This window comes from Mustela lutreola, chromosome 7 (genome assembly GCF_030435805.1).
Source record: "Mustela lutreola isolate mMusLut2 chromosome 7, mMusLut2.pri, whole genome shotgun sequence".
In the NCBI taxonomy this organism is placed as follows: domain Eukaryota; kingdom Metazoa; phylum Chordata; class Mammalia; order Carnivora; family Mustelidae; genus Mustela; species Mustela lutreola.
Window position 1 is genome coordinate 132474068 of NC_081296.1, and position 12872 is coordinate 132486939.

The following is a 12872-nucleotide window of genomic DNA, read 5'->3' on the forward strand; positions in this document are numbered from 1 at the left end:
GTGGAAATTGAGCAAAAAAAGAGTTTGAAGCCAGACTTTGAAGGAGATGAAATGGAAAATCCCAAGGAGTGTGGGGTCCAGTGATGAAGCCCTCTTGCAGGCCCGCTTGGGCCTGACCCAAGCGTCATGACAGGACGTCTTCCTGAGCAGCTGGAGTTCAAGGCAGTACCTACCATGGCTACTCCTTATTGGAACAGTATGTTGGACTTTCCTGTTTGTGGTTACCTGTAATCTCACAGGAAACCTTGAGATGACTGCTTTGGAGAGACTGATATGCCTGAAGCAGGTGGTTTCCCTGACTTCTGGAGCTTGTTGTCTAATTAAGCCTCCTTCTCTTTGCTCTGTTGATCTTGTAGCTCTTGAGTGTGGCTTGTTGTGACTACTGGAGTTAGGAAGAGAACCTTCCACATCAGTGTTGGCAGGATTTCCTTCTGGTGTTCATCTGTCACTTCCATGATTTTCTAGAAAACACAGTCTTGAGAATCCCCCTCTGTCATGCCCTCTAGAAAAGGTTCAGAAGAGGTACAAAACATATTTCCTTTTTGGGTCTACTAGGCCTTTCATACATGTCTCTATTCTTGCAATGTTAATGCTATGCAACAGAAGTTTTTGAGACATTTCCCTCCCGGTTTGGGATCATTTTGATGAAGATACTTTTTCCATCTCTCTGGTCCCAGGGTTCACCATCCTGAGTCACAATAGACAATGGGAAAAGGCACAATAGGATAATTTTTTATTCTGTGATTAGCCCCATATTTGGCAAAGGGTGGCTATGAAAGGGAAAGCAAAATTGAGCTTATTTTTCTTCATTCTGGGGGAAAAGAGACATTAATTAGAAGATTATATTCAATTCAGGAGACATTTGCAATCTCAATGAATTCCCAAATTCACACTGAAAAACATAGGCCATTTCCGATTCCTGAAACACATGGATATATGTATGTATGTATATATATATATATATATATATATATATATATATATAATACCTCAGGCATTTGTCGGGGAACTTGGGAGCTCTTTTTATACCTCAAGCCTATAGACAGTTGCATGTCTCTCTGACTCAGACTTTACACGGAATATAAGTGGAAAAGATCATTTTAAGAGCTGTTTTAAAACTGAACTTACATGATCTTTTCCCTAAAATTCAGAGATCCATAATCACAGTATTGTAACAGATCTACAAGGCAGAAGTCTCTAGGGTAGAAATGGGGGAAAGCCATATTTTTCTAATGTTGAGAATATTAGTCCCAGTCCCAAGAGGTTAGGACACTCAATTTTCTTTCCCTTCATATGGTCCCATTTACACTCTGTACCTCTACTTCTTACTTGTATCTTGGTGTTTTCTTACCACACACGGACCTATATCGGCCATCCCAGATGGGACACCTGCCCAGCAATTTACAGGTAGGCTCTAAATGCCTGTTTCTCCCATGAAGAATACAGTAAGGGGACAGAAGCATGCTTGTCAGATTTGTCAGATGACACAGAAATAAATGATATATCCTGTTTCGACTGGCAGATTTAGGATTAATTGATTCAATGAATATTAATTGAATTATGACTATGTACTGACACTAGAAAATAGACATCATTACCATTTTTTTAAAATACCTGAACATAAGACTGAAACTAAAAGGATGAAATTCAGTAGACATTAGTAAGAAACTGTATTCTAGTTGCTTAAATGCAACTCTCTAAATACAGAGAGGTGGTGGGAAGAGTGCTGAAAAGTGCTGGTTTCATAGCAGTTCATGTCAAAATAGGAGTTCATTGTTGAATCAGGAGTGTATCATGATTATTCACAAAGTCAGTGCATCAGCCTGTGGTAACAAAAGCCCAGGGAGCCCTGCATGCTGCTTTGGTCAGTCCACTTCTGGATGGAAGGCTGAGTTCCATTCTGGGTACCATATTTTATGAAAGACATTATTAAATTGTGGCAAGACGCAGGTGGTCAGGGTTGTGAAGGGTCTGATGATATAAGGAGCAGGGGAATAGAATAGGAGAGAATAAAATAATATCACTGCCTTGAAATTTCTGTTGAGTTTTAATAAAAAGGAGAGGAATTAGCCTTACCCTGTGTAATTTCAAAGGGCAAAAATAGGAACAAAGAGGAACTTTCTAGATGACAGATGTTTGCTTCAACATAAAGAATTTTCTAATAAGAGTGGTTCTAAAGAGGAATAGACTTGAGCAGTAAAATTTCCGTTTGTGGCAAATGCCCAAACAAAGGTTAAAATAACCATCAGTCCCAGATGCTATGAGAGGGACATTGGATTTGGACTGGATGGCTACCAAGATCCCTTCTGCATATAGGTTCATCTCAGTAGTAACAGGACTCTCTAACTCTAGTTGTTTTTTCTTTGATAAGTGGTTTTGTATGCTCTTTGAAATACAGTGGGGCTCCCTGGAGGTCTTTGTCAAGTGAGGAAGTGCTCTTCCCCTGTTGTATGAGAGACACATGAGATTCCTCATAAAAACATCAAGGTGGACTGAAGGAGCTGGCAAGGTGAAGGTCATTCTGGCACCTTCCTTACTTAAGGTTAGTGCCTGTGCACCCTCTCGAGATCTCTGCCTCACCTGCTAGCATCGCGTGTGTATTGCTTATTGAAACTTTTTCCCCCACCGTGGTTAATTCGCACTGCCTTTGTGCTTTTACCTGGACTTTTTTTTTTTTTAAACCAACCCTTAGGAACATCCCTTCCATGCTATCCACATTCAACAAGCAAATTATTAAAAAAAAAAAAAAAAAAAAAAAACTATCACCTTGATTTCATCAAATTTGCTTTCCCACTAGTATTTTTGGGAAACTAATTATGGGTAGCATTTAGGGGTTTGGGAAATACAATAGTACATATTTTAGGCCTAGTGTTTTGTTAATAGGCTACCTAGAAAACACAGTTAGGAAAATTGCCTTTTTGGTGTGCGGATTCTAAGTTTGCCTCTGGACCTGGATTGTGTCTATGTGTGGTCACCAAAAATCCTTGTCTGTGTTAGCAATAATGTGAAATAAAAAGTAAGTTCATTTTACCAATACATAGTATTATTATTAGGACATAAATTAGATGTCACATGATATTAAGAGCTATGCTTTCTTCTGAGTCCAGTGGCTTGCTTTGTGACTTTATTGTAAAAGAGGATAAGAAATGTACTCATTATGATAGGTCAAAGGAGAATGAAGTTAAGATATTTGGGGGGGGCATTAAACCCCTTTTGCCACTCTTATAAACATAATACTAGTTATTTCTTATCAAAGTTTTGCATTTCACTTATATTAAATATTATCCGGACAATTTTTTTTTTCCTACTTGGGTCTTTCCCCGCTCTCAGCATTCCCGCATTATTGGCAGGACTCAGAACTCCTGAGAACTTTTTTTATGTAATATATTTCTATTTGAAATGGGACTAATTTCTATTCAAATCCAGTGGGTGAGAGCAAGAGTTTATTTCCCTAGAAATCAGTGCCCCCAAGAAATATGATCCATGATGGCAAAGAATGTATCTTGTTCTTTGTTTCCTGTACCTAGGACAAAGCTAGGGAGTATAATAGGTTTCAGCCACTTTAAATCCTTGCTGATAGGACAAACATATATTAATGAAATACAAGGAAGTTATTAGGGGGTGCCTGGCTGGCTCAGTTGATACAGCATGCCACTCTTGATCTCTGAGTCCTGAGTTCCAGCCCCACGTTGGTTGTAGAGCTTAATTTAAAAAAAAGAGAGAGAGAGAGAGAGAGAAATTATTAGGTATTTGGTAAGTGCTGAATGAACACTGACCCTGGAGCTCTAAGATACTTAACCCTTACTTATCATCAGATACTTATATTAAAGCAAGCAAGCATGCTTTATTTCGTGGAAAACTTAAATTTTTTTAAAATTCCTGCTTCCCCTGTCAACCAATAGCTGTCAGCACTTAACATGCAGCTGAATTTAAACTACAGTTTACTTTACTCATATTGAAAAACATTTTTGTGCCCAAAATACAATAGCACAGATGTTGTCCATAGTAAGATTATTGACTCAATTTTATTTCTGCAAGCCAGATCTTGATCAGACAGATCTTGCCCATTTGAATAGCCAGCAGGAGAAGAAAGCATGGCCGGTCTTGGTGTGTGAGGTCCTCGTTTTTCCCCAACAGTAAGCACTGACCAACATGACTGGGTACTTCCTTTGTCACCCTATGAAGATGGAGGTCAGAGAGTAAGAATGAAATTTGTGAAATGAAATCATGATTTCACAGCTGCTTTCAGTCTCATTATAAGATTAGTGGTAGGAAAGCACAGGATGATCTGATTTTTTTTTTTTTCTTAAAAGCCTTGGGAATATTAAATTAATTTGAGTAGAAAGCATTGCCACCTCGCCTACTTTTAGAATTCTCCCACATTTAGAATTTCTCCCACTTGAGGCTGATAACTTTAACTCTTCTACAAACAGTGATCATGGTTAATTCTAGCATTTCTAGAGTTTAGGTCATGTTAAGAATGCAGTTTACCAAAAAATTTGAACAAAACTGACCCAAGAGATTATATCCACCAAAAAATATCTGCTAGGATAAGCAAATCATCTTTAACACCTTATACCAAGTCCCATCAAAACTATGACCACTCTTTATTCAACATCAGCCGTGGCATTCTCACCAGATTTTAAATGAAAGTTTCCTAAACATTACCACTATTTAAGTGCCAATTCCCTACAAATCACCATTTCTTCATCATTTTTTAGTTGTGCTATTTGTAAAAGAAACTTGCTTTGGATATTGTGACTCATATTTATGTATTTAAGGAATTAAAAGTGAACAAGATTAGAAAATAAACGTATCAGTAACATTTTCCCATGTGTTAACTAAAAGAAGGACTATGTAATTTTCACATTTCTTCTAGTGTGCCTTAGCGAATCTGCTTGAGAGTCTAGTTTTTTGTTTTTCTTTTAAGAATTGAGGGGGTGGGGGGAACACAACTCTGAACTTGGAATTCCAGGTCTGTAAAGACAGAAATTATCCATAATAATGTATTTGGTACCTGGACAGAGGAAAACAATAACTGTGTATACTGAAAAGCTATAAAAGAACAGACTCAAAAATTAGAATTTCAGTATGAAAAGGTAGAGAGGTGACAAATACAGCACTGGCCACCAAACCTCAAAATACTTGAACTAGAGAGCATCCCTTAAAGGAAAGAGCTCTGGGAAAAATAAAAGATTATGTAGTGGGGCTAAACAGTAGAACGATTTCAGTTCAAATGTTTATCAAGTGTCTACTCTGGTCCAAGTTCCGTGCTGTCAGCCAGCTTCCTTAAAAGGAGGTAAGGTCAAAGCCAAGGACACTGAGCATTGTTGATGTGAAGTCGTTGGAGGGATTGCCCTTTATCAAGGGAAAATTAGAGTTTCTATGAAGCTTTGAAGGGCATAGTCATGGAGACAATCACCATGTGAAGTAACTTGCTGTTTTCACAACTGGACCTCAGTAACCTCAGCTAAAAAAGTGAAAAAGCTGAACTAATGGTCCTTGCCAGCTCCAATTTTATGGATTATTTTATAAAAGAGCCGTTGGTGCCACTGTTAATGATACTTCGTGTCTGTAGGACTCTTCATTTAGTCTCAAGAACCAAGAACCAATATCAGCTGGCCCATCTTTTTCCTTTTTATGTCTCGATCCTTTACTGTCTGCCCAGACGACAAACACAGAAAACTCTGCAGTCCTCTGTTTTGTAGTTGGAGGATCAAAAGGATGGTGGCCCTCAGCGAGAACACTGCTCTGTAAGTTCTACCTGCATCACCCAGCACAACAGGGCTGCGAGTGTGAGGAGGAACAGACCAGACAGGGCTCCAAAATGGATGTTAGGATTTGGAGACCACTTGAAGCAAACGTAGGTCTAACCCTCCAAGGTACTGAGGGGCCACATTAGGATGATCTATGATTTATAGTTATGTCCTTTTACACAAAAGACTGCAGAAATTGAGGGAGGAAAAAAAAAAATGCTCCGTAAACATTCTGGGACTATTTGTAAAACAGTTATGGAAAGGGTCAGTTCTCTCTATCCTCACTATCTATTAGTAACATGAAAATGTAGATTAAAATTTTTTTAAACATCCAGAAGCCACAAAATACCATCTCTTTTGTGGTCTATGTTAGTGTGATTTTAGTTTCTTATACTTAGAATGGGGTCAAATGTAAAGGCTCAATTTGAACTGGACTGAGCAAGGAATCTTAGCATCCTCTTCCTGGTCAGTCCCGTGTGCCTCAGATCAAACCTGCAGTGCCCGTCATGGACACCATCTAGCCACAATCATCTTGCCTCCATGTGCTTCAGGATCAGCAACCCCAGGTAGTATCCAATGCAAGTAGATCTGGGAAAGCAGATGTGCACAGACCCTGGACCAAAGGGTTGAAGGGTTTTGAAGTCAAAGGTGAAAGGGAAGATTTTTGAGTTCCTCTAACCCTAAGCCAGCATGCATTTGACCTTGGTGTCCACCTGCCAACAGAACCTGGAGAAAACTTTACCATATGCAAGAAAATAAACAGAATCAGTGTTTTCGCATGGGGAGTGTGATAAAAGAGCTCTCCTGCTGACCCTCCACTTTTGTAATGTCCATCAGTGAATTTCAATCTGTCAAAATGGAGAGACCCAAGATCTAATGAATGATTCAGCTGATCCAAGGCTTGTATTTCCTTCCTTCAGCATCCATCCTCATTTGGTGTAACTTCTTGTACTAGTGTGATTAATTTTATGTCAAACCAGTTTACTTTTTTTAAAAGAAAAAGAATATGTGCCTATGTAATAAAGTCTACACACTGGCTAACTTTATAGAGGTAAGGTTCTGTTTTTTATTGTTCTGCTGATTATTGTCTGTAATACCCTTTTTTTGAGCTATGAAAACAAGCTATTAATAAACATTTTTAAACACAGTTTTTCACTATGGAAGATTTAATGAGGTGGGGCATAAGGAAAAATGTTTATTATAAAGAAGGCCCATCACCCAGTTAATATGGTTAATGATCATAAGAGGACAAGTTAACAAGTGGCGGGTTAACAACTGTTTATCCTAGTTTATCGCATATATAATTTAGTCAATTCAAGAGATACTTATTGTGTTCCTATTTTCTGGCCAATTCTGTGAGAATACGAAATTATGTAATCCTTAAGGTTTTCTTGGCAACAAGTGCATAAACCTATAAGTGAGAAATATAAAAGTGCATCATCAAATACCATATTTGCAATGTGCTCCTGGCATATGGTCAGGGCTCAACAAACAACTGTTCAATTGATTGATGAATCCAAATGGCTAATGTCAACGTAAACTCAGATGGGGGCAAAATCAATGTGGACTAGATTACCTGTAAGATCTTCACAGAAAAGATGACTTGTGAGACCTGGAGGTCTCCGTGGCAAGAGGAAGGGAGTTTAGAACGGGGAAGAGTCAGGTGGCGAAGGGGCATGCTGCATGCGTGGGAGGTGAGCCTGACCTGAGTGAAGGCCTCCTGCACATCCGCAGGTAAGGTTGGTAGCGAAGCAAGCTGAGGGAGGGCTTGCAGCTAGCCTGAGGCCGACTCAACCCAGTAAATGCTATGAAGCTATTTTAGAATCTTACCAATAAAGCACTATTCTACAAAGACTCCTCCATCTACAATGTGCCTGGTATTTTTGGACAAGAGGAAAGCTTAAGGGCAAAGAAAAGAAGGGTTTTTTTTTGTTGTTTTGTTTTGTTTTCTTTTGTTTTTGAGTAAACAAGGAAAGAGAGAAACGGAGCTTTGTGTTTTATTTAGTTCAAATAGACCATGGACATCTTACTGCAAAATACAATGATCCATAAGGGGTCCCCTGTCATTGAGAGAACTCTGTCCTGAATAGAACACAGAACTGTATAGTCTAGCCAGTATGAAATTAATTGATACTGGTAACTGATAGCAGGTACACAGAAGGGTTAATGGCCAAATAACAGCGTGAAATTTTCTTAGCTGAAGAATAATATACTCCTTCCCCCATTCTTTCATCCCTATCGGCCCAGAGTCCTCTTGCGCAGGTTTTGAGACCTGTCTAGGTCCCACACGGGCACAAGGTTTCAGTCTGCGAAGGTCCCCCTGTACTTCAATATTCAAGTGGAATAACTATGCAAGTGGCTGTCTGAAGCCAAGGGTGCTCCCTAGTGTTCTTCAGGATTTGTGGGAAGAAAAGCTGGGAATGAGAGGACGTGAAGATGAGAATTTAAATGTCCTCTGTATCATCTGTTAGCTCTTTTCCAAATCCCCCCCTCTTTCTTGATCACCTCTATTTCCTCTTTTTCCCTCCATGCTGGGCAACTTTCTCTATTCCCAAAACATAATATAAGTTAGCGTTATACTCCGGTGCAACCATGTGTCCTAAGGGTTGTAGATGCGTTCATATTTAATGCAGGCAGCCCCTCTCTCCATGCTGCCAGGTACTAATAATTCAAGTCTGATGGTGCAATGGATATTTACTGAAGGTTAGCAATTAATAGTGAGTACAGCACAAAGCAGGAAAGCACTTAAGACTCAATATCAGACATCCCTGCTCTGAAAGCTCACTGCTCGCAACCCACTGAGGGAATCCTTGCTCAACATCTCTCTCCCCACCTCTAGCCCGAGTAAATGGAGCCAAGACCTCAAGTCCCCAAACTGTGGTCTCCCTGACTGCCAAGAGAAAACTGAAAAATTCTTAAAATCTCATGGTAAGTGGGGATTAAGTTCTAAAGTCATCATTCTTGAAAATCAAAGTGCCCAGAAAATAGTCCAAGGCATAAGTCTTCTTTAGTGAAAGTTGCCCTCTGACCCTCAATTAATTTTTCAATTTCTTCATTGAGAATACTGACAGAGTCATCACCGCCCCAAATCCTGGCCACCTGAACTATGTGTTCCAGTTCATGGCCAATGTGGGGAAGCCATGAACATGAGTCACAATTATTTCCTGAGTTTTACCAGTATGAATTGATGTTTCAGGCTTGATGGCATCTTTTCTCTGCCTCACAGACCCACTGAGTGGAATGGCAGACCAAATAACTTGAACAGAAGTATAATGAGAATCCTTTATAGTTCACTTTCTTATGCAAAGCAATTTTTGGTTCTACTCCATTGCATCATGTCATGAACCCACTGAAATATCTTTCCAAACCAAAGAGAACGCTATCCTAGATCTCCAAAAAGAACTTATATAAATTCACTTTTTAAAAAATTTAATTTTTAAAAAAATTACAGATACTATTTTTAGAAGAACTCAGAGCTGAAATACATGTACTTTCCTTCCCCCACACAGTCTAGGTCAACAGAGGGGACGAGGTAAATCTCTTCTATACCTGTAGAAAGCAAACCCCAGGGGTTCCTTTTTTTTTTTTTTTTAATCTTGTTTCACCTCCCTCATCTCTTCTTCTCTTCCTCTCTCTTCTCCTCACTAAACACTATAAAGTCCCAAGAGCCTGGAGTAGTGTGGTGGGCACTGGCGGGAAAAGGAAGATATCCCAGAGACTGAAATGGTCTCCAATTATTTCTTACCAGATTGAACTCTTTTTGAATAAAGCGCACATCTCGTCTGCCACCTTTTAACAGTTGTGTGCTGCCTTTTAATGTTTTTTTTTTTTTTAATTTATTAGGTTTATCCTCCTTGTTAAAAAGTAATCATGACTAAAAGAATTAGTCTTCTGGGCATGCAGCAAAAATGCACCGAAAGCCACAGTAATCAGCAGATCTAAATCAGCATCCTCTTATCTATGCTACTCTGCCACCTACAGGAAGGTTGTGAGTGGGTCATCTCACTTTCAGGTGCCAGCAATGACTAACATATCTGCAAAGTACTCTTCTTTGGAATAACTGCTAATCAATATAGTAGTCATTCAAGAATGTTTTGAAACACCCATTCTGTGTTCTGTTAGGTTTGAAGGATGCGGAGGTGAATGAGACATTCAGCCTCCCGTGAAATAACTCCTTCAGAAGATGGTTCGGATAGGAAATGCATCATCAAGACCAAGGGTAGCACATTTGACAACTTCATTTGAATTACAAAAGGGCATCCCGCTTTCTGGGCTGGTAAAGCCCAACATTAGAACACAGAGAATACTGCAAGTAGATCAAGCACGGGGTTTCACCTCTGCCTTCTCATAAGAGTCCTTCTGTGCAATATAAGAACTACACAACAGTATGTGGCCTCCTTTGTTCTGTAGCTGGTACTTAAATCATGAGCTTATGGAGATCTATTTTTTAAAAGTAGGCATGAGAGGTACCTGGGTGGCTCATTGGGTTAAAGCCTCTGCCTTTGGCTCAGGTCATGATCCCAGGGTCCTGGGATCAAGCCCCACATCAGGCTCTCTGATCCACTGGGAGCCTGCTTCCTCCTCTCTCTCTCTGACTGCCTCTCTGCCTACTTGCGATCTCTGTCTGTCAAATAAATGAATAAAATCTTTTTTAAAAAATTAAAAAAAATAAAAGTAGTCATGAAAGGGGAGCCTGGGTAGCTCAGTTGGTTAAGCATCCAACTATTGATTTCAGCTCGGGTCTTGTGTGAGTTCAAGCCCCTTGTAAGTTTCCCCACTGGGTGTGGCGCTTACTTAAAAAAAAAAATAGACATGAAAATATCTGGAGCCTAGAATTTACAAAAACATAAATCCATACATAAGGAAATATAGATGTAGTAACAATGTTTTAATATTTCATTTTAATCCCTGTATCAGTGGACATAGACGAGGAGACGAGCCTACAAGAAACAAGAAAGATGATGTCTAAAGGGTTTGAAGGGAAAAAAGAGGAGCCACAAATGGAAAAACCAAAACCAATGAAGAGGGGATGGCTGAAGGACCTACGCTAGAATGAGCACACCCTTCATCTTGAAACTTTAGGAAAAGGTGATACATATGTTTTACACAAGCACACGCAGAAATGTTCCTAAGAATGGCTCTGGGAGGCAGCCCCACGTTGGTTCGTGCTAGGCAGCAATATATTTGCAAGCAGTATTTCACATGTGCTTAGAAAGCTGCGTTTGTCATGTGACTACAGACTATTTATCTGGTGTTACCATCATCTTCAACAACAAAAACAATAAATTTGGGGGGCATTCTTAAGATCATCAAAAATAATTGGTTTTCACTAAGTACATTAAAAAGTTTAAATATTATCATTCTTGCCCTCAGGAAGAATTATATATAGCAAGGTAATGTATAATGCAAGGTATATACAAAGAGTGCTGAAAAAGTGGGGCTAAAATGACGGATTTTAGAAATTTGTGGATGAATTCAAATGAATTATTTCAACCAGGGAAAAGATTTTGTGAAGGGATGGGTTTTGGGCCAGCTCTTGAAGGAAAGGGTGCCACTTCCAAAGGCAAAGTATGGCATGGTGAGGGGGTCAGGTGCATAACAAATAGTGGGAACACCGGTAGGTAAGTAAGTAGGCAGAATTAAGCATAAATGGTGGATGTAGATAGGGTCAGTATACCTATTTGACGAGAATAACAGAAACAAAAGTGGCTAACTATGACGGACTATATTTTCCTCAAATAAATGCAATAAATACCAATATTTCCAGTCCCAGATGATTTTCCAGAACCTTCCAGCCCCCATCAGACTGTGGAACCTATTTCCTTGCCCCTTGAATCTGGGTCTTCAATGGTGGTCTTATGAATGCTCCAATTAGTAGAGCACAGTGCATGTGATGCTATGGGACTTTCAGGGTGAGGTCATAACATGATGCAGTTTCTGTCTCCTTTTCTCTTAGTTTACTCACCTTTCCACCCTGGCTACCATGTTTTGAGGGAGCCCAGGCCACGTCCAGTGACCATATGTAGGTGTCCCACTCAACAGTCTCAGCGAAGGTCTCAGCTGACTGCTAAAATCAATTAAGACTCGTAAGTGCGTGGAGATTCTGTTGTTTTCCAGCCCAAAGACTTCAAGCCTTCCAGCTGAGGCACCCGATGTCACAGAGAAGGGACAAGCCATTCCTGCTGTACTCTGTCCAAATTCCTGATCCTCATAATCTATGAGCATAATAAATAATTGTTTCCGACCAATAATTCTGGGGTAACTTGTTAAGAGCCATAGTAACTAGAACAATAACATTGAGTAATTACCAAATGCCATGTACCATGTTTGATGCCTTATATTTTATATTGGTTAGCCATTTCTGTATAACAAACCATTCCAATCCTCAGTTGCTTAAAACAATAGTTCTTGCTTATTAAAGCTCACATATCTGTGGTCTACTGAGGCCAACCTAAGCTGGGCTCACTTCGGTTCGGTGCTGAATGTTTGCCTCGAGCTCTGCCTTAGCCTGGGCTTGGCTGGGCCATCTTAGTTTAGGGCAGATCCATTGTATGTATCTCTTATCCTCCTTTGGAACTGACAGGTTTGTCTGGGTATGTCATTTTCATGGAGAAGCAAGAGCACAAGAACAAGAGTGGAAATACTTAGGCTTCTTAGGGCCTACAGTTAGAAATGGCACACCATTGCTTCTACCAAATTCTGTTGGCCAAAGGGACTTCCATGACCAGACCGAGATTAACAGGGAGAGAAATCAGATCCATCTGTTTAGTATTACTGCAAAGTCACAGGCAGAGGGTGTACACATAGGGAGGGGTGAAGAATTAGAGCTGTTAATTCAATCTATTGCATAATTATCCAATAAGTACCATTATCATCCCCTTCCCATCCATGTCATTGAGAAACTGCAGCACAGAGAACTTAAATACCGTGAATTAACAGAGTTCCTGGCGCTTTCAGTGACTCGGCTGCTCCTATGGCTGGCTCATCACTGCAACTGTTTAAGAGACCAAAGTCTCAGATGATGTCTTTGCTTTTTAGGTGTTAGATCTCAGCTGGCTGCAAGAGTGCTGGGTCGTCTGTGCTTCCCACCTTAAACCAATTCCTGACCTTCCTCTA

General features: G+C 39.9%; 1 protein-coding gene and 1 long non-coding RNA gene across 3 annotated transcripts in view; one reads left to right on the forward strand and one right to left on the reverse strand.

Moving 5' to 3' along the window:
* Nucleotides 1-6903, forward strand: part of STON2 (stonin 2) — a 156010-nt gene extending 149107 nt beyond the window's left edge. For both annotated transcript variants that reach the window (XM_059182622.1, XM_059182623.1), the window contains one exon: nucleotides 1-6903. In XM_059182622.1, the coding sequence (XP_059038605.1) occupies nucleotides 1-84 (84 nt within the window). In that variant the 3' untranslated portion in view covers nucleotides 85-6903.
* The window catches only part of LOC131836803 (uncharacterized), a 26328-nt gene continuing 16879 nt past the window's right edge, over nucleotides 3424-12872 (reverse strand). Inside the window, exons 2-3 of the long non-coding RNA XR_009355798.1 lie at nucleotides 11722-11823; nucleotides 3424-3701 (exon numbers count right to left, since the gene is read on the reverse strand). This is a non-coding gene — a long non-coding RNA (uncharacterized LOC131836803). The remainder of the gene's footprint in view (nucleotides 3702-11721; nucleotides 11824-12872) is intronic.